Source organism: Pelophylax lessonae, assembly GCF_965119305.1.
Source record: "Pelophylax lessonae genome assembly, chromosome: 4".
Taxonomy (NCBI): Eukaryota; Metazoa; Chordata; class Amphibia; order Anura; family Ranidae; genus Pelophylax; species Pelophylax lessonae.
Genome location: NC_138771.1, coordinates 653,320,297 through 653,342,183, shown reverse-complemented (window position 1 = coordinate 653,342,183; position 21,887 = coordinate 653,320,297). Strand labels below are relative to the sequence as shown.

At 46.9% G+C, this 21,887-nt stretch overlaps 1 protein-coding gene across 1 annotated transcript in view; it reads right to left on the bottom strand.

Moving 5' to 3' along the window:
• LOC309553462 (leucine-rich repeat and calponin homology domain-containing protein 4-like) overlaps nucleotides 1-21,887 on the bottom strand; it is a 134,519-nt gene that overhangs the window by 57,572 nt on the left and 55,060 nt on the right. The window contains exons 4-7 of the mRNA XM_082254670.1: nucleotides 9,289-9,394; nucleotides 4,199-4,335; nucleotides 3,972-4,090; nucleotides 1,705-1,801 (exon numbers count right to left, since the gene is read on the bottom strand). Of these exons, the coding sequence (XP_082110796.1) occupies nucleotides 1,705-1,801; nucleotides 3,972-4,090; nucleotides 4,199-4,335; nucleotides 9,289-9,394 (459 nt within the window). The remainder of the gene's footprint in view (nucleotides 1-1,704; nucleotides 1,802-3,971; nucleotides 4,091-4,198; nucleotides 4,336-9,288; nucleotides 9,395-21,887) is intronic.

Here is a 21,887-nt window from a genome sequence, read left to right as displayed (position 1 = left end):
AGTGCCCGGTAAGGAAGTGGTTAATGACACCTCAAATGAGGTGCAATTTTACCGCGATTGTCACGCACCAATTGTGGCAAAACGCATCATGTGAAGCGGTCGCCAAAAGAAGCTCCGGCTCCCCCCTATTTTTTTTTTAGGTGGCAAGCTTTGTGCGACGCATTTTGCCACGATTGCTACGTGTTTCGGTCGCGCGACAACTACGTCAGGAGTCACACTGTATTTAAGGCGCCTTGAAGTGATTGCAAATATACTTCCCTCCTCTGTGTAGTTGGTTTTGCACAAAGCAGCCCCAATCCTCCTCTTCTTGGGTCCCTCGTCGCTGCTCCTGGCACCTCCCTCCTGGAGTGGAGTGCCCCCGCACAAAGCAGCTTGCTATGGGGGCACCCGACCCGAGCTGCAGCTCCTTGTGTCCATTCAGACACAGAGCTGCCGTTCTGCCCCGCCTCCTCCTGATTGGCTAATTGACTTTGATTGACAGCAGTGGGAGACAATGTGCCGCTGATGTGTCTCAGCCAATCAGTAGGGAGAGTCCCAGACGACTGAGGGACATCGCTGGATAGAGAGGGGGCTCAGGTAAGTATTAGGGGCTGCTAAGGAGGTTGCTACACACAGAAGGCTTTTTATCTTAATGCATAGAATGCGCCTTCTGCCTTTACAACTCCTTTAAGAAATAAGGGCACCCAAACACGTGTGGTGCGTTTTGCTGTGATTGCAGTGCGATTTGGAGTCGTGAAGTGTGAATGGGGCCCAAGGATAGATGATGAGCCGAAAAAGTCGAGCAGATGATCAGATTTTGTGCTGTGTGTGTACAGTGCAGGAATGGCAGGCGCCTAGGCACAGTGTCAAGGGTAAAGGGCGGGGGGCTTTGGGAAGGTGCAACTGAAATCTGAGGGGTGCAGCCCACCCCAGCAGCCCCCTAGATCCAGGGCATGCACAACTTACTTGGCTTGCTAGTGCAAGTCCCTGCATGTGCCTCTGGTGCTACTGCAAACACGGCATCCCTTCAGCCGTTCCTAAGCCCTGCTGGTCTATGCCAGCCACTGCCGCTAGTCCTATGCCAAACACAGCATCCCCGGCATCCCTTCATCCACTCGCCAGCCGGTGACCCACAATGGCTCCCTAAAAAGAGAGCATGGCAGTCTACTGTTCTAACTGGAATCAATGCAGAGCGCCGGTGTTCTTCCTATTTAGGATTACAGGTCTCTGTGTTGATTTCTTAAGCCCACCCCCCCCCCCCACAGTTAGAAAACACCCCCTAGGCTCACATTTAACCCTTTGATCGCCCCTGGGTGCTTGGGTCCTTGCCAATATGTCCTTAGTAGTAATGTCACTGGTCCCCCCAAAAATGTCAGTTAGGGGTTGGATCTGTCCATCGCAATGTCGCAGTCCCGCTAAAAATCGCAGATCGCCGCCATTACTAGTAAAAAAATAAATAAATAAAAACTAGGGGAAAGATTTGTCATTTTTAGAGGTTCTAAACTTCATGCAAACCATTCCCCCATTGATTTCAATGCAAAAAACGCCCCCCCCCCCCATTGACTTCAATGCAAACCCCCCCCCCCCCTTCAATGCAAAATTTGCATCCCTCATTGGCTTCAATGCAAAAACGCGTCCCCCATTGACTTCAATGCACAATCACGTCCCATTGACGTCCGTTATATTCCCCCAACCAGAAATTTAAAATAAATCTCTTATACATACCTCATTCCCGGACCACCGTTTGCTGCCGCTATCTACACTGTTAAAGCCAGAATCCAGGCAGCCATAGGGCTTAGAGGAATACACATCATCATTGAGGCTGAAAGATACAAATACACATTGCAAAGGTTATAATAAGAAACCGGTCATTCCTAAGGAGAAAACATTCCATATTACATTAAAAAAGACGGGAAAAAGACGTAGTAAAATCCCTTTAGGAGCCTGCACACACAATACAGAGAACATGACACAGTCACTTGGCATGAGGACTTGCCTTGCCGGGAAGCCGGCTTCACAATCTGAATTGTAACTAACCTTGCATTGTACACTGCACAAATAAAATGAAAGGAACACTTTGGAAACACATCAGATCTTAATGGGGAAAAATATCATGCTGGATATCTATACTGGTATGGACTGGGTAATGGGTTAGGCTCCATACTGGTATGGACTGGGTAATGGGTTAGGATCTATACTGGTATGGACTGGGTAATGCGTTAGGATCTATACTGGTATGGACTGGGTAATGCGTTAGGATCTATACTGGTATGGACTGGGTAATGCGTTAGGATCCATACTGGTATGGACTGGGTAATGCGTTAGGATCTATACTGGTATGGACTGGGTAATGCGTTAGGATCCATACTGGTATGGACTGGGTAATGCGTTAGGATCCATACTGGTATGGACTGGGTAATGCGTTAGGATCCATACTGGTATGGACTGGGTAATGCGTTAGGATCCATACTGGTATGGACTGGGTAATGCGTTAGGATCCATACTGGTATGGACTGGGTAATGCGTTAGGATCCATACTGGTATGGACTGGGTAATGCGTTAGGATCCATACTGGTATGGACTGGGTAATGCGTTAGGATCCATACTGGTATGGACTGGGTAATGCGTTAGGATCCATACTGGTATGGACTGGGTAATGCGTTAGGATCCATACTGGTATGGACTGGGTAATGCGTTAGGATCCATACTGGTATGGACTGGGTAATGCGTTAGGATCTATACTGGAATGGACTGGGTAATGTGTTAGGATCTATACTGGTATGGACTGGGTAATGCGTTAGGATCCATATTGGTATGGACTGGGTAATTGGTTGGGATCCATACTGGTATGGACTGGGTAATGTGTTAGGATCTATACAGGTATGGACTGGGTAATGTGTTAGGATCCATACTGGTATGGACTGGGTAATGTGTTAGGATCCATACTGGTGTGGACTGGGTAATGTGTTAGGATCCATACTTGTATGGACTGGGTAATGTGTTAGGATCCATACTGGTAAGGACTGGGTAATGTGTTAGGATCTATACTGGTATGGACTGGGTAATGTGTTAGGAAGGAAAGGATGCCACATTGTTTGATGGAAATGAAAATTATCACCCAACAGAGGAATGAATTCAAAGACACCCCGAAAATCAAAGTGAAAAAATGATGCAGCAGGCTAGTCCATTTTGCTGAAATTTCATTGCAGGAACTCAGAATGGTCCTCAGCAGTCTGGACCAGGGCATCACTGAGCTCCTGAACAGAGTGAGGTGCAACCTGGCACTGCTCTAAACTGATGGCCTATTACCTATACAAAATATAGGGCACAGAAGTTTGACGCTATTTCACAGACGTATGTGATATTAAGGCTTGACATGTTGGGTCTGTGTTTACTCGGTGCAACCCCATCTTTTATATTTTACCCCAAAAAATTGGGTCATTTATTGCTTTTAAGTGCCCTAAAATTAACTTTAGTGTATTTTGTACATAAATTGAGCTTTCTGGATCTTACCGTAAAATTGGAACTACCACCATTTTATCCCCTAGGGCAGTGATGGCAAACCTTGGCACCCCAGATGTTTTGAAACTACAATTCCCATGATGCTGAACTACACTGTAGTGTGCATGAGCATCATGGGAAATGCCCTAAAACATCTGGGGTGCCAAGGTCGGTATCACTGCTCTAGGGTGTCTGCTTTCAGAAAATATATTTGGGTGAGGGGTTTATGTAATATTCAGGGCTAAAATAATATTTTTTAAACACGTGCAAAAAAAAAATAATGCAAAAACAGCTTTGGCAGCTAAAGGGTAAAGCCTATTTGGGGATTAGATTTAAGAGGGTTAGCGATGGGGGTAAGGGTTACAGATAAGGTTAGATGGCTATGTGTGTTTCTGTTTTTGCCTGTTATTGTGGCAGAAGTCACAGATCAAGCATGGAAGAAGGTTACAAAAGGAATAAATATTAGTAGGTAAAACAAATCCGATACTTACCAAGTGGTAAAACTTGTGGGGCGGCTCAGTTTCCCCAGAGCTGACAATTCTGGTGTAGGTTTACTGCAAGCCTCTATGTTAAGGTACTTAAATATGTGAACCTTCCCTTTGAGACAGATCTGTCCAAAATAGAAAACCAAATTCAATATTCTTCAATAAAAAACTTTGAGAGAAGGGGAGAGCAACGAGACTGCCCTCCTCCTGCAGGGTGACATAGGAATACTGACCTGTGCAGGTGGGTATTGGAGGGGGTTGTTGTCCAGTATGATGGTCTGAAGGTGTCGGAGGTGTCGGTAACAGACAGGAATGTGGGAGATGCGGTTGCAGGAGATGTCTAGACGTACCAGAGGAAGCTCTGAGAGTTCTGGGAGTAGAGAATGATGAAAGAAATTATATAATATACATACACATACATATATATATATATATATATATATATATATATATATATATATATATATATATATATATATATATATATATATATATATATATATATATATATATATATATATATATATATATATATATATATGGGACAGGGATTCCCTGGACACTCATACAAAGCAGAAGATGTTGAAGCAGATAACTTATTTTTATTTATTACTCACTTTTATTTATTACTCACTAAGTAATACAGAATACATTGGGAGCTCATCTTGTATTTGGGCCGGAGTTTAAATCCCGGACGAGCCCCCCATTGTATTCTATATTCGGCTTCTTTTACATTAACGCGGCTCCAAAGTCGCACAGTTTCCACTGTGACTTTCATCTGACTTTACATTCTCGAAACCAAAGTCGCATCTAAAGTCAGACCAAAGTAGTGTGAAAACCTTTTCTGAAGTCGCAGCGACTTCTGTAGTTACAGTAGGAACAGCTCTCATATAAATACATTAAATTTCACATATTCCTCACATGGGGTCTCACAAGTCGGATCCCAATGCCGCACAAGTGTGAAAGTAGCCTTAGTGAACGAGCAATAAAAAGCTCTTTGTGCTTCAGCTTTTTCTTTTATTTCATGGTGGTTAGCAGGAACACACCTGGCAGATCTGTGGGTGCATGGACTTTTATATTGTAACATTTGGTGCTGAACACCCCTTCATTTGATATAGTGTGTATATATATATATATATATATATATATATATATATATATATATATATATATATATATATATATATATATATATATATATATATATATATATAAATGAAAGAGTCGGAATATCAACCAAAAATGCAGAAAAGACACAATACAAATGCTAGAAATCGAGTTGCCGCTCAGTGAGTAAAATAAGTATTTGATCCCCTACCAACCAACAATAATTCTGGCTCCCACAGACTGGCTACAGTATGTGCTCATGTGGTAGACAGATTAGTCCTATCAATGTAAGAAGGTGCTCCAAATGACAACTCGTTATGTGTATAAAAGACCCCTGTCCACAGAATCTCTTTCTTCCATTCATACCTCACTATCATGGGCAAGACCAAAGACCTCTCAAAGGACGCCCTGGACAAGATTGTAGACCTGCACAAGGCTGGAATGGGCTACAACACCATCAGCAAGAAGCTTGGTGAGAAGCAGACAACTGTTGGAGCGATTATTCGCAAATGGAAGAAATACAAAATAACCATCAATCGCCCTCAGTCTGGAGCTCTATGCAAGATTTCGCCACATGGGGTAAGGATGATCATGAGAAAAAGTGAGGGATCAGCCCAGAACTACATGAGGAGCTTGTGAATGACCTCAAGGCAGTTGGGACCACAGTCACCAAACAAATCATTGGTAACACAATGCGCCACCATGGGTTGAAATCCTGCAGCACCCGCAAGGTCCCCCCCTCCTCAAGAAGCCACATGTACAGGCCCATCTGAAGTTTGCTAATGAACATCTAAAACAGGGGGTCTCAAACTGGCGGCCCTCCAGCTGTTGCGGAACTACAAGTCCCATCATGCCTCTTCCTAAGAGAGTCATGTGTGTAACCGTCAGCCTTGCAATGCCGCATGGGAAGTTTATTTCTGCCACAGCTGGAGGGCCACCAGTTTGAGACCCCTGATCTAAATGATTCAGAGAGGGATTGGGAGAAAGTGCTGTGGTCAGATGAGACCAAAATAAAGATCTTTGGTATTAACTTGACTCGCCGTGTTTGGAGGAAGAAAATTGCTGACTATGACCCTAAAGGCCCGTACGCACGATAAGAAATTCGGAAGGGAAATTTCGTCCGACGACCGATCTGCTGATTTTCGGATTGTTAGTATGGTGCTTTCAACAGCCGACTCCGACTTTTCGGCTGACAAAATCCTGATGTGCAGGCATTAAAATTTTTGTCCTCCGTCAACACAACGTCCGATTTTCGTCTCATTAGTACAGATTTTGACGGGGAAAAATCTCATGAGCAAGACTAGGCATGCTCAGAGAGGAAAGAACACATACAAAGCAATCCAACACATGACATCACTTCTGAAGTAGAATTCTGTCGTACGGGAAAATTCGTATGAAAATAACCTCTTCACTTTCCACATCCGACTAGCATGCCACAAAAAACGGACGACAGATCGTTCGATAATCTTATCGTGTGTACGGGGCTTAAGAAAGCCATCCCTACAGTCAAGCACGTAGGTGGAATCTGGGAGTTCGGTCTGCTCATGGTGCTCAGTGTCTGATTCATCTGGTCTAGGGAGTGTCCCCACTGGTCCAATAGGGAGGCATGTTGGACAGTGGAGGAAACCTGACCAATGGGTACACAGGCTTTGATACAGCTCCAGTGATTGGCACAGACTGCTGTCTCAGTGCATTGTGGGGTGTGATATAAAAGCCAGGAGCACATGTGGGGTCTTTGGCTGGTGAGTCCCGGAAGGAGGGTGACAGCTGCTTCCTCTTCTGCAGCAGTTGGTGTATGGTCACAGGCAGTCAGCCTGGTGAGCCAGAAGGCAGGAGCTGAACCCAGAGGTCCAGGAGAGCTGACGAAGAGGAGTTGAGACACTGAAGAACCTGGAAAACAGTATGGTGAGTACAGGGGATCGTGCCTAAGGGCCTGACCAGGAAGGGGGCCACTCCAGAGTAGAGTAGAGGATGGTGTCAAGCTGGTGGAGTGAAGGAGGGTGCTAGGCGAGTACTCTGAAGATAAGTGCTAAGTAAGCGGTCTATTCAGGAACTTTGCCTCAGATTCATCTAGTGGCAAGGTGAAACTGCGGCCTAGCCGCATCCTCAGATAGAAGTCCTCAACATTGTGAATTGTTCAAGTTTTGGAGTATCCCACTCATCCCTTCTCCCATCCCCATATAAAACAAAACAACAAAAACAACAACCCTACTGTTCAGAGTGAGCCGGAGAGTAAAGTGTTGAGATTCTGCATGTAGTTGCTACCGGTAACCCAGAGGGACCCAAAAAGGTGAGAAATCCAGCAGCCCTCAAGAGGGCAGTGCTACATTTGTATTTAAATAATTCATGCATCTGAATTTATGTATATATCTAATCTATGTTTTTTTGTGTCCAGCAGAATATGATTTCCTCCTATACTGGTCCTGAGGAAGCTACGCATTAAAGCGAAACGCGTTGATCTGCAGAGGCGACCCACTATACAGATCTCCTCTTTGGGGATTGCAACCCAGGATGTACAGTATTAGCTTAGGAAGTGCTGTATAAGGGTCACATTCTGTATCCATATGCTCTTTTAATATTTGCCTTGTTGCATTTCTGGATGTCGTGTCATTCTATGGGATGACCATATTGTTATTTTATTTGGCAGGAATTTTACTTTTCATTCCAGACCAGACCTTTTTCTGGCACTTTGTTTACATGTAACAATCAGTATTTATTTGCTAGAAAATTACTTAGAACCCCCCTAAATAAATAGCAAGAAGAAGGGTGACCTCTACCTATGCCACATCCCAAATTCACCATTTCTGGACCGCACGCCGCCTTTTTACTGCGGCATTGTGGCCCTCCTGCGCGAACTGACGTAGACCTACGTCGGTCGTGCGCAGGCAGCTAGGGGGTGAGTGTGCGCCGCTGGCAGCATGCTACCGCCCCCACTCGGCAGCGGGGAAGCTGATGCACAGGGCAGGCGGCCACGATTGCCGCCCGACACCCGCGATCGTTCCCGGCTGAGAGAGAGAAGAACGATCAGATGTTGTAAACACAGCTGATCGTTCTTCTCTCTGGAATGAATCCTTCTATATAGAATCACAGGTCTCTATGGTCATTCCACAAGCCACGCCCCCTCACAGTTAGAATCACTCCCCTAGGCTCACATTTAACCCCTTGATCACTCACAATGTTAACCCCTTCCCTGCCAGTGTCATTATTACAGTAACAGTGCATACTTTTAGGACTGATTACTGTAGTAATGTCAATGGTCCCCCCAAGTGTCAAAAATGTCAGTTAGGGGTTCGATCTGTCCGCCGCAATCCCGCAAAAACTCGCAGATCGCCGCCATTACTAGTAAAAAAAAAATAATAAAAATGACAAATATTTCCTGTAGTTAGTAGATGCAATAACTTTTGCGCAAACTAATAAAAATACGCTTACTGCAAATTTTTTTTACCAAAAATATGTAGCAGAAAACAAATTGGCCTAGAATGTTAAAAAATTTTGATTTTTAAATTTTTTTTTTTTTGAGAATGTTATATAGCAGAATGTGAAAAATATCGATTTTTTTTCCCCAGAATTGTCGCTCTTTTTTTGTTTATAACGCATAAAATACAAAATCGCACAGGTGATCAAATACCACCAAAAGAAAACTCTATTTGTGGGAAAAAAGGACATCAATTTTATTTGGGTACAGCGTCGCACGACCGCGCAATTGTCCGTTAAAAGAAACGCAATGCCGAATCGCAAACTATGGCCTGGTCATTAAGGGGGCAAATTCTTCCGGTCCAGAACTGGTTATACAATATAGACAGAAAAACGCAGGACCCAGTCCTCCAACAGGTGGACTTCACATCCCGTTTTATCATTATGTGAAAAAATAAAATATTTTGATACTTTTATACAAAAAATTTAATTGGTCTCATGCTAATGCCAGTAAAGTCTACCTGTTCAAGGACTGGGTCCTGCGTTTTTCTGTCTATATTGTATAATTTGCGATGTGGCATAAGGTAGAGGTCACCCTTTGTGCTGCTATTTAGGGGTTCTACGTAATTTTCTAGCAAAAAAAAATACTGGATTGTTACATGTAAACAAAAAGTGCCAGAAAAAGGTCTGGTCTGGTCTGAAAAGTAAAATAAAACAACAATATGGTCACCCCATAGAAGGATATCTTTCATGAAACATTCGTATCTTTTAGAGACGGCGTCTTTAGGACGGTGAGTCTCACCTTCCGGCAGAGAGGTCAGCTGATTCCTCCGGACGTTCAACTCTCGCAGAGATTCCAGCGATCCCATCTGTGGCGGCAGAGATTGAATCTCATTACAGCTGATATCCTAGGAGAGACAATACAGAGGTTACATAGAATACCAGGAGTCCCTTGTCTACAACACATGATGACATTACCTGTAAAACATTCCATTATAGAGCTGTGACCGGGTTCAGCACATTCATACAATTCAATTTGATAAACCCAAGGAGAGACTTTCCGCGGACTCTGTATATGAGAGAGGACGCCTTCCCTCTCTACTTTACCTCCATCTGTTTAACCCATTTAACCCCAGACACTTTCGCCCCGTCCTGCCCAGGCCAATTTTTAGCTTTCAACACTGTCATAAAACTCTGTAAATACATACATTTTTCTCCACTGATGGGCACCCGCGAGGCTGCGCGCACGGGCCCCCACTAGGCCGCGCGCACGGGCCCCCACTAGGCCGCGCGCACGGGCCCCCACTAGGCCGCGCGCACGGGCACCCACTAGGCCGCGCGCACGGGCACCCACTAGGCCGCGCGCACGGGCACCCACTAGGCCGCGCGCACGGGCACCCACTAGGCCGCGCGCACGGGAACCCACTAGGCCGCGCGCACGGGAACCCACTAGGCCGCGCACACGGGCACCCACTAGGCCGCGCACACGGGCACCCACTAGGCCGCGCACACGGGCACCCACTAGGCCGCGCACACGGGCACCCACTAGGCCGCGCACACGGGAACCCACTAGGCCGCGCACACGGGAACCCACTAGGCCGCGCACACGGGAACCCACTAGGCCGCGCACACGGGCACCCACTAGGCCGCGCACACGGGCACCCACTAGGCCGCGCACACGGGCACCCACTAGGCCGCACACACGGGCACCCACTAGGCCGCACACACGGGCACCCACTAGGCCGCACACACGGGCACCCACTAGGCCGCACACACGGGCACCCACTAGGCCGCACACACGGGCACCCACTAGGCCGCACACACGGGCACCCACTAGGCCGCACACACGGGCACCCACTAGGCCGCACACACGGGCACCCACTAGGCCGCACACATGGGCACTGATTGGCAGCACTGATCATAAGGACACTGATGGTCACTGCCCTGATTATCAGTGTAGATGTCCTCTGTGTGGATTTGCTGCTCATCAGCTCTCCTCTCCTCACGCACTGTCAGCGTGAGGAGAGGATTGCCGTTAACTGGCTAATCCTGTATACATTGTGATCAGCTGTGATTGGACACAGCCGATCACCTGGTAAAGAACTGCAGTGATTGGCTCTTTCACAGGATCACAGATCACTGCTGATGCGCAGGCAGCGCCAGCATGCCATATGACAGCCTCCCAGAAAAGTGCAACTGTGCTGAAGTCCGATTAGACAGAACAGGTTAAAGAGTAACTCCCCTTTTAAGAGGAAAAACCATTCTCCCAGCCATTGGCTGCCAGCACTGATTGGATGCCCCTTGGACAAAAGCCAGTCAAAAGCACAGTTCAGTCACCAACAGCTCCAGGTCACAGTTTGATTAGGAACCCAGGACAGGCTTCTAATCACATGATCATTCTGACAGCAAATCACATGGGTGACAAGAGATCACGGTGATATTTTATTGGATAATCAATAGTTTGAAATATCCAAAATGGGGGTCCTGAGAGAAATTCCGATATGTATAAAGCAGTAAAAAGGTACCACACCATTGGTGATGGAGTCAATGGTGTTTTTTTATTGAATAATCCTTAGTATAGGATATTCAATGTGGGGGTTCTGTGGGAAACCCAGATGTGCAGAAAGCAGCAAGAGTCACACCAATGGTGATCGAGTCTACAGTGCTTTTTCTTTTTTGGATAATCAAAAGATTATATTCAATGTAAAGGTCCTAAGGTACATGTAAAAAGCCGTAGCGCTGCCACACCAACGGTGATAGGAAGGGGTCCTGAGGCAAATCCAGATATGCAGAAAGCAGTAAGGGTGCCACACCAATGACGATATAGGACAAAATAGGAATCAATAGGATAAGATTGCCAATGTAATGGCCCTGGAGGAAATCCAGATATGTAGAAAGCTGCAGGGGTCACACATCAAAGGTGATAGGAAGGGTCCTGATGGGAATCCAGATGTCCAAAGTGGTATTTTATTGCTTTATGAATTGGATAAGCTATCCAATGCGGGGGTCCTGAGGGAAATCTAGATATGTAGAAACCAGTAAGCGTGCCGATGGTGATAGAGGCCACAATGGTATTTTATTGGATAATCAATTAGGATAAGATATCCAACATGGTGGTCCTGAGGGAAACCTAGATATGCAGAAAGCCACAAGGGTGCCAAACCAATGGTGACAGCCCATGGTGGATTTTTTTTATTTGATAAGTAATAGGTTAAGCTACCCAGCACAGGTCCTGAGGGAAATCCTGATATGTAGAAAGCAATAAGGATTTCCACACCAATGGTGATAGAATCTTAAGTGTGTTTTAATTTTTATTAGATAATCAATAGGAGAAGATATCCAATGTATTGATTCCGATGGAAATCCAGATATGTAAAAAAAGCATAGGGGTTCCACACCAATGGTGATAGAAAGGGGTCCAAAGTGGGATTTTATTAAATTATCAATAAGATAGAATATGAAACGCGGAGGGAAATCCAGGTATGTTGAAAGCAATAATGCCTCGTTTCCACTGAGCGGATCGGTTCGGATCGGTTCGGTTCGCTATTTTGAGTGTTTCCATTATGAAATGGCCCATACAACCGAACCAAACCGCACCATTCCTGGTCCTCCTTCAGATGTAGGGCCATAGGAAATGGTACGGTACGGTTAGGGCAGAGCTACTGGCGTCACACGATACATTCCACTGATTGGCGGACAGGGAAACGTCACTGCTCCCGTCAAACGAAAAGCTCAGTCCAGATAATAGTCCAGACTTGCAGTGGAAACGCTCACCTGAATAGGCCGGACCATTATAACCCTTCCAAACTGTACCGAACCGTTCCGCTCAGTGGAAACGAGGCATAAGCCTGCCAAACCAATGAGGATAAAGGTCACAATGATATTTTATTGGATAATCAATAGGATAAAGATATCCACCATGGGGGTTCCTGAAGGAAATCCAGATATGTAGAAAGCCCTAGGGGTCCCACACCAATGATGAGAGGAAGGGATCCTTAGGGGAATCCAGATATGTTTAAAGAGGCATTTCATTGAATTATCAATAAGATACAATATCCAACACAGCAGTTATGAGGGAAATCGAGATCTGTAGAAAAAACAATAACACCAATGATGATACAGGCCACAGTGGTATTTTTTGGGGATAATCAATAGGATAAGATATCCAACATGGGGGGTCCTAAAGAAAATCCAGATCTGTAGAAAGCCGTAGGGGTGCAACACCAATGGTGACAGAGTCCACAGCGTTTTTACTGGATAGTCAACAGGATAAGATGTCCAACATGGTGGTCCTGAGGGACATCTAGATATGCAGAAAGTTGTAAGGGTGCCAAACCAATGGTGACACAGTCCAAGGAGGTCTTTTAGTTAGAGAAATAACAGGAATATCTAAACAACGTGGGGGTCTCGAGGTAAATCCAGATAGGTAGAAAGCAGTAAACACAGTCCAAGGTGGTTTTTAGATGGATGAGTAACAGGAAAATCTACCCAAAGTGGGGGTCTTGAGGGAAATCCAGATAGGTAGAAAGCAGTAAGGGAGTCACACCACTGACTGAGCCTAAAGTGTTTTTTTTTTTTACTGGCTAATCAATAGGATAAGATATTTAACACATTTCGGGTTCACACACCCCCCCCCCCCCCCTTAATCAAGGCTTATATGTTATACAACTTCAGAAATGCCTGGACTCGAGAAGGTTTATAAAGACCAGAGCAAATTTTAGCATCAGCGAGTATTTCTCATGCTTCATTACACATTGGTACTAACATCTGATCGTATCGGATGTCCTTCTGAATTCCTTTGAGATTAACTGAAATCTCAAACAATATCATTTTCCTTCTTTAAAATTACAGTACAAAGTTACCTACCCCCAGGGGAGGACTGGGCCAGGGGGGACAATTGCCCCCCGGGCTGCTCGGACGCTCCATAAAAAGGCTGCACTGCCTCTGCCACGGACATGCCTAAAGGATTCCTGGTGAAGGAAGTAAAAAGTCCCCACCACTAACCTACCGAGAGTGCGATGAAGACAAGGAGAGCGCAGGCCTCCTTGTCCATCCCCCAGTATGGATGGTGAAAAAATGGATTTTTGTAAGAACTTACCGTAAAATCCTTTTCTCTTAAGCTCATTGACAGACGTAGTCTTCTTGATTCTCAAGAGCTGGGTTATGTTGTCTCCGCAGGAGTAGGACTAGGCAGAATGACAAAACGTTCTGGCTCCACCCTAGGGGGCAGTCCCTGAGGGTATATCCTCCCTCTCTCTGCTACAGGGAATCAGTTCTGTTTAAAGCAGTACAGAGAAATTAACCCAACCCACTCAATGATAGAGGGGCGGGTACTACGTCTGTCAATGAGCTTAAGAGAAAAGGATTTTACGGTAAGTTCTTACAAAAATCCATTTTTCTCTATCGCTCATTGACAGACGTAGTCTTCTTGATTCTCAAGAGCTGGGACATCCAGAAGCAGTGCCACAAATGAGGGGTGGGATTGACAAAATCAAATCCAATCTAGTAGGCCCAACCGGTGCCAAACTAGAAGTTTTAAAGGCTCATTATAAACAAAGAATGAGACTAAAGAAAAAATTTTCCAACGGAAAAAAAACCCTCGAGGTAGACCACTGGTCTCCTCAAATTGCGGCCTGCAAAACCTTGCGGCCAAATGAGGCATCAGACGATGCCATTACATCAACTTTATAATGTTTAGAGAAGGTATGCACCGACGACCAGGTAGCCGCCTTGCACACCTGGACCACTGACGCCTGATGGCGAAAGGCCCATGACGCACTAAGTGCCCGAGTGGAGTGCGCCTTAACAGGGAACGGGGGCTCCCGACCCTTAATAGAATAAGCCTGCACTACCGTCTGTCTGATCCATCTGGAAATGGTCGCGGCAGATGCAGGCAACCCCTTTTTGGGTCCATCTGGGATCACAAAAAGTGAATCCGTCTTGCGAAACGAGTCTGTCGTTTTCAAGTATACCCTGATCGCCCGGACCACATCCAAGGAGTGCAAAGCAAATTCCCGAGGATGACTGGGCTTAGGACACAGGGAAGGTAATACAATTTCTTCATTCAGATGAAATTCTGAAACTACTTTTGGTAGGAAGGATGGATTCGGACGAAGAACCACCTTATCTCTATGAACCACCAGATATGGTGAACGACAAGATAATGCGGCCAGTTCTGACACCCTGCGTGCAGAAGTAATAGCCACCAAGAAGGCCACCTTCTGGGACAACGTGGGTAGAGGAATCTCCCTAATATCTTCAAAGGGAGGTTTCTGAAGAACCGACAACACTAAATTAAGATCCCAGGGGGGGTAACGGCGCGTGCACTGGCGGAGCCAGATGTCGCACCCCCTGGATGAAATTCCGCACCAAGGAATGAGTAGCCAAAGGCTTCTGAAAGAAGATGGCTAATGCTGAGACCTGACCCTTGATAGTACTCAAGGCCAGTTTCTGCTCAACCCCTTGTTGCAGAAAAGCCAATATTCGACTAATCGAATAAGACCGAGGACGGAACCCCAAAGGTTCACACCATGCAATGTAGGACTTCCATGTGCGATGATAAATCTTTCTGGAAGTCGCTTTCCTTGCTTCAACTAGAGTAGGAATAACTGAACCTGACAAACCTTTGTCCTTCAGCACCTGGGTCTCAATAGCCAGGCCGTTAAAGCCAGCGATCGTAAAGCAGGATGGAGGATCGGTCCCTGAGACAGTAGATCCTCTCTGAGAGGAAGTCTCCACGGGACGTCCGCCACCAGTCTGACCATGTCGGCGTACCAAGCTCGACGAGGCCAGTCCGGAGCTACCAGGATTACTGGGATTCCTTCCTCCTCTACCCTGCGAAGAAGTCTTGGCAGTAACGCGAGAGGAGGGAAGGCATATATTAGCTGGTATTGCCCCCACGGGGCGATCAGTGCGTCTGCGGTTTCTGCTAGAGGATCGCGGGAGCGAGCCACGAATCTCTGAACTTTCCTGTTGAATCGTGATGCCAACAGATCCACATCCGGGGTGCCCCACCGTAGGCACAACTAGTGGAAAACGTCTGGATGGAGGGACCATTCCCCCTGATCCAGGGTCTGACGGCTGAGATAATCTGCCTGCCAATTCTCCACCCCCGGAATGAACACCGCAGAGATTGCTGGAACAAATCGTTCCGCCCAGCGAAGAATGCAAGCCACTTCTTTGGCCGCTCGGACACTCTTGGTGCCCCCCTGGTGATTGACATAAGCCACGGCCGTGGCATTGTCCGACTGGATCCGAACCGGGCTGCCCTGGAGCTGCTCGGTCCAGTGAATCAGACAAAGTCTGATCGCTCTCAGTTCCAATACATTTATCGGTAATCTGGATTCTTCCGGGGACCAAAGTCCCTGGGCAGATAATTGACCGAGAATTCCTCCCCATCCGGATAGACTGGCATCCGTGGTCACTATCGTCCAATATATTGGCAGAAATGACTTTCCCTGGCTGAGCATTGGAGACCGAAGCCACCAAACCAGAGACTCTCTGGTCTGTTTGCTCAATCGTATCTGATTGTCCAGGGATTCCGGATTCCGATTCCATCTGAGGAGAATCTCTTGCTGAAGAATTCGGGTATGGGACTGGGCAAATGGGACTGCTTCGAATGAAGCCACCATCAACCCCAGAACCCTCATGCAAGTCCGAAGGGAAGACCAGCTGTTGGACAGTAACAACTGGACTGCTGATTGAATCTTTCGAAGTTTCCCTACCGGAAGAAACACTCTTGTCCTGACTGTGTCTAGAATTAGACCCAGATATTCGAGCCTCTGGGTGGGAACCAGAAAAGACTTTTGCTGGTTCACCAGCCACCCGAATTCCTGTAAAGAAATCATAGTAATTTCTATGTTTTGTAGCAAGGTCTGAGGAGACTCTGCACGAAGCAGAAGATCGTCTAGGTAACCTAGAATCGATATACCTCTTTGGCGCAGAAGTGCCAACATTGGGGCCAACACCTTTGTGAAGACCCGCGGAGCCGTGGCGAGACCGAAAGGTAACGCCACAAACTGATAGTGGTTCTCCTCTACGGAAAAGCGTAGAAAACGCTGATGTCCTACGAAAATGGGAATGTGAAGATAGGCGTCCTTGATGTCTATGGACGCTAGGACATCCCCTGGATGCAGGAAGGCTGCTACCGTGCGAATGGACTCCATTCTGAATCTTCTTATGTTGACGAAAGAATTGAGTGCTCTTAAGTCCAGAATTGGACGCACTTTGCCCTCTTTCCTGGGTATTGTAAACAGGTTTGAATAAAACCCTTGAAACCGTTCTGTCCAAGGAACGTGGACTACCACTCCTTGTTGTAGTAGATCTGTGACTGCTCTCCGCAGATCTTCTAGACGATCCGGAGATAGTCGGATATTGGAAGGGAAGAATCGCGCCGGTGGGAGAGATCGAAACTCGATCTTGTACCCTGACTTTATGACTTCGCAAACCCATTTGTCCGGGATTCTGGAAAGCCATGGATCCGGGAACCGGCGAAGACGTCCCCCCACCCCAGTTATGGGTGGGGGCGCACCTTCAGGCTTTGGATGGTTTAGCTTCAGGTCTGGAGGGGGCGGGCTTTTGCTTGCCCGACCAACGACCCCTGATGCCTCCTGTAGGAACCTTGGAGGACTTAGTTTTTTCACCCGCTGGACAAAAAAACCTCTTGTGAGCAGAAAAAGAAGGCCCTCGTCTTTGACGAGTTCCTCTACCTTTAAAATTTTGCGGTAAAAAGGTGCTTTTTCCACCGGTGAGATCCTTAATGATCTCATCTAAGTTGGCTCCAAATAGACGTTCTCCTGAAAAGGGGATATTAGCCAATGCTTTTTTGGAACCTTGGTCGGCTATCCAACCTTTTAGCCACAGTGTACGCCTGAGAACCACTGCTGAGACTGATGCTCGCGCCATTAATGGAGTGGCGTCTAACGCCGCATCACATACAAACTGTAACCCCTGTATCATTTGCTCCAACAAATCTGATACCGCCTGAGGGACCTCTTCTAAGTCCCGGCGTAACCACTTGGTCCATTCAGTTACAGCCTGCGAAACCAGACCAATAGCAATTATTGGCCTGAAAGCTGATCCAATCAAGGAAAACATGGTGCGAGACATAGCTTCTATCTTGCGATCCACTGGATCTTTAAAAGACGGAGCGTCTTCTAAAGGAATAACCGTGGCTTTATTCAATCTAGCAATTGGTGAATCCACCACAGGTGGTTCTGTCCATTTCTTAATAAGGGTTTCCTCAAACGGATAACGCCTGTCAATGCGTTTGGAAATATTAAAAGTGCGTTTTGGCAGACGCCATTCTTCATCGATTGGATTGCCAAAACATTTGGGCAATGGAAAAACCTTTGCCACTTTGATGCGCTTTTTAGTCCCAAAAGGGATCTCAGTTTCAGCTATTTCTGATGGAATACCCTGTAACCTTAAAGTCTCTTGAACAGATACAATGAGTGCGTTTACCAACGCTTCCTCTCGGGCTATGGCAGATGCCGAAACATCCTCCTCACTGTCTGAAGAGACAGGACCCGAGACACCAATACCAGATGAAGTACCTGCAACTGCAGAAATAGGCTCAGAGTCTGAATCCGAGGTTTCAGATAATAAGGGGTTAGGCGGGGGTCGCTTTCTTGCGCCCTGTCCCTGACAAGCCACTTCCACCCGGGACACAAAAGTTTCCATAATAGCTGACAAAGATTCAATTGTCAATGGGGTGCTGGAGGATCCCGCAGACCCCTCGAGGGGATCCGGAGGAGATACATGAGTGGCAGGGTCCATGTTAATACAGGACACTCTTGCCAGCAATAAACAAAAAAACCTTTTTTTTTTTTTTTTTTTTTTTGTGTGTCTCCCCCTAGCGCAATAGCGCCCCTCAGAGTACCTGCTTCTCGATCCCAGAGAGAGAGAGAGAGGGACCCCCAAGGCTCGCCAACCGATGCAGTGCAGTTTCCAACAAACTGCAGCCAGCGTCTGTCTTACACAGACTGGAAGGAGCTGTTTGCTTTTTCCCGGGCAGAAGGCGTGGCTCCGCCCCCTGTGTACGCCTTCCGGCGTTCCCAGCCCTCCACGAGGAAGCTGGGCTCACAAAACATGGCCGCCCCCATAGAAGAGACATAAGACTCCAAAAACATGGCGGCCGGCGTGACCTGAGGACATACATGCATTCGGTCTACGGCAAAATGGCGGCGGACCGCCGATATCGTCTTCCCAGCACATCCACCTGCACTCTGCTGAGAGGTGACATATGGATCTACAGAGATACACTGCACATAAGGTAGGATTATACCTCCTATGTTTGCTGTAATGTTACAGTCTGCTGGGTAGAGTGTTAGCTCTTGAACCAAGTCCACTTCCCACAAACACATGCTGTATTACAAGGGGGACTTGTAAGTGTCAGATATATACTGACCATATCTGGAGGGGCCCATAATATATACTGCCTCATAAATGAGGAAAAAAGGGAACGTTTTACTCACCATACCGAACCGACAGGCACCCTCTCTTCATAATACCCTCTCCACCGAGGTGGGGGTTTGTGGACGCCTCGACTCTCTGGTCCTGGCGTCCAAGCGAGCTTTTAACTCGCAAAGTCAGTCCCTTTACTGGGACTCCGTCGCGGCCGACTCAGCGCACTGGTCTGCACGCGCTTTTAGGCAGAAACCGGGGTGACCACTGGATCTCACATCCAGCCCGTCGCCCGGCCCCGCATACTTACTTGAATATGTCGCGGCCGACCAAGCGCAATGCCTGGTCTGCACGCGCTCGTAGGCCGGCTGGGGTGACCACAAGTGTCGCCCAGTCCGGCATTTTTGCTTGAAGATCTCACAGGAAAAAAACACTGGAGAAAACTACCTAAAAAATGTATTTTTCTTAAAGAAAAAAAGTCTTGCCAGGACCAAAAGATCCCAGCAAGGAACTTAGGTCCTTACTCCTGACTAGACAGAAAAAAACTGATTCCCTGTAGCAGAGAGAGGGAGGATATACCCTCAGGGACTGCCCCCTAGGGTGGAGCCAGAACGTTTTGTCATTCTGCCTAGTCCTACTCCTGCGGAGACAACATAACCCAGCTCTTGAGAATCAAGAAGACTACGTCTGTCAATGAGCGATAGAGAAACTATGTCTGAGCAGAGGCCGATTCCATGCCCCAATGGAGACTCTCCTCCCCTGGCCAGCCCTGACCGTGCTTTCCCAGCTCCCTCCAGTCAGCCTCCGCTGGCCAGTTCGGAAACCCGGATTTGGCTGGTGAGTAGAGAGTACCTGGAGCAAAGCTTCAGTATGGAATGGGGGTCATGAGGCGACTGGGAAGAGGGAGAGTGGTTGGGGGTGAGTCTCTGCACCATGGGCCTCTGGTTCGTACTTGCCCCCTGGGCCGAAAGTTGCCAGTCAGCCCCTGCCATACCCCATATGTCAAGGAGAAGATGAGACATCTGTAGTCCAAATCAGGTGACTGACCTAGAGTGACAACACTGCTCTGCCACAGATACAACAGAGTGAGTGTTGTCACACTACAACAGGAAATTTGTTGCCTGCAAGATCACCAGGTGGGGAAAAAAAAAAAAAAAAAAAAAAACAACGAGAATAATCCTAAAAGAAAAACAGAATTTTTGTAAAATCTTACCTGTAAAATTCCTTTCTCTGAGTCCTCCGACAGTCGCCGCCTCCTAATTCATCACTGTTGGGTATTGACTTCTGCTCCGCAGGAGTAGCTAGACATAAGACTTAGTCAAAAGAACAAAGGCATTTGCATATACACACCCATGGGGGCTGTCCCCCTGGTCAATACCCCCCTGCAGTGACTACTCCCAACTCAGTTTGGTAGCCTAGCAGTAGGTAATAAGAACACAACCCCAAAAGAGGGGCGGGAGCGGCGACTGTCGGAGGACTCAGAGAAAGGAATTTTACAGGTAAGATTTTACAAAAATTCTGTTTTCTCTTACGTCCTCCAACAGTCGCCGCCTCCTCTAAGTCATCACTACTGGGATGTCCCAAAGCAGTATAGACATGAGGGGTGGGAGACGCAACCGTAGAAAAGGCAACGCAGTACCCACATCAGAGAAAGGAACCTTACACTGAATTGGGAGTGGTCACTGCAGGGGGGTATTGACCAGTGGGACAGCCCCCATGGGTGTGTATATGCAAATGCCTTTGTTCTTTTGACTAAGTCTTATGCCTAGCTACTCCTGCGAAGCGGAAGTCAATACCCAATAGTGATGACTTAGAGGGGGCGGCGACTGTCGGGGGACGTAAGAGAAAAACAAATGCAGTCACCACATCTAAGGACTGCCAAGCTGCACTATATGACATTTTTAGGTTTAGATACCGTTTATGGTAACTCAGGAGTGGCGTCTATTCTGTTTACGCCAATGAGGATACCATTTACTAAAATAATGTGATTTGGTAATGCTGACGAGGGCCAAACTGGCTGATCTGAAGTGGGAATTTCTGGTGGTAGATGCACTTTTATGTGCAGAGCGTGTGGGAAATTCCAAAGGTGTTGGATCCTCCCTTCTAGATTGTAAGCTCTAATGAGCAGGGCCCTCTGATTCCTCCTGTATTGAATTGTACTGTAACTGTATTGTCTTCCCTCACATTGTAAAGCGCTGTGCAAACTGTTGGCGCTATAGAAATCATGTATAATAATAATAATGAGATGTTATGCCAGTGTTCAGGCCTTTGCCCTCAATGACATGACCCCACAGCATGTGACAGGGTGAGGTATGGCAGACATCTTGCTCTGTATACCCATCCCTCAGCTATCAGAGACGTATATACTGAGCTGTATAATACAGGAAACGAGGGGGGGGGGGGGGCACGCTCTCATGCTCACTGCACCCATAATAAAAAGTATAGAGGAGGAGGAGGAGGAGGAGGGGGAAGAGACTCACACGCGCACACATTAGAAGCAGGAAACCTGAGATTACACAATCACCCAAAGCAGAATGAGCCAACATCTTCCGCTGATCAGAGAGAGCCACTGACTGCTCAACCACAACCCCCCCCCTCCTCCCATCTATAGCACTAATACACAACACCCATCGACAACCTGGCTTATATTAAAACCGCATCATCAAACCGAAGAGCCAGATAAACTCCAACGTCTGATTTACCCAAGACCCAACTTTGTTGTTTTTGTAGTTTTGCATAGAATGTTGGGAACGTCATGCCAGCCTGCAAGCTCCCATAAGTGAAGACATGCATGCGTCTTGGTGCACTAATGTGGTCATATATAAACCTGCCCTTTGCTACCATCAGGTTGGCACCAGATGAGCGGTCTGAGCTCTGTGCTGTATGGTCTTCAGCAAAAACCTATCTATTCCTGATTTCTGACCCCTCTGGATAATGACCGGCCTCCTTTGACCATGACTTTGCCTGCTGCCTCTGCAACTTTATTGCCCAATATTT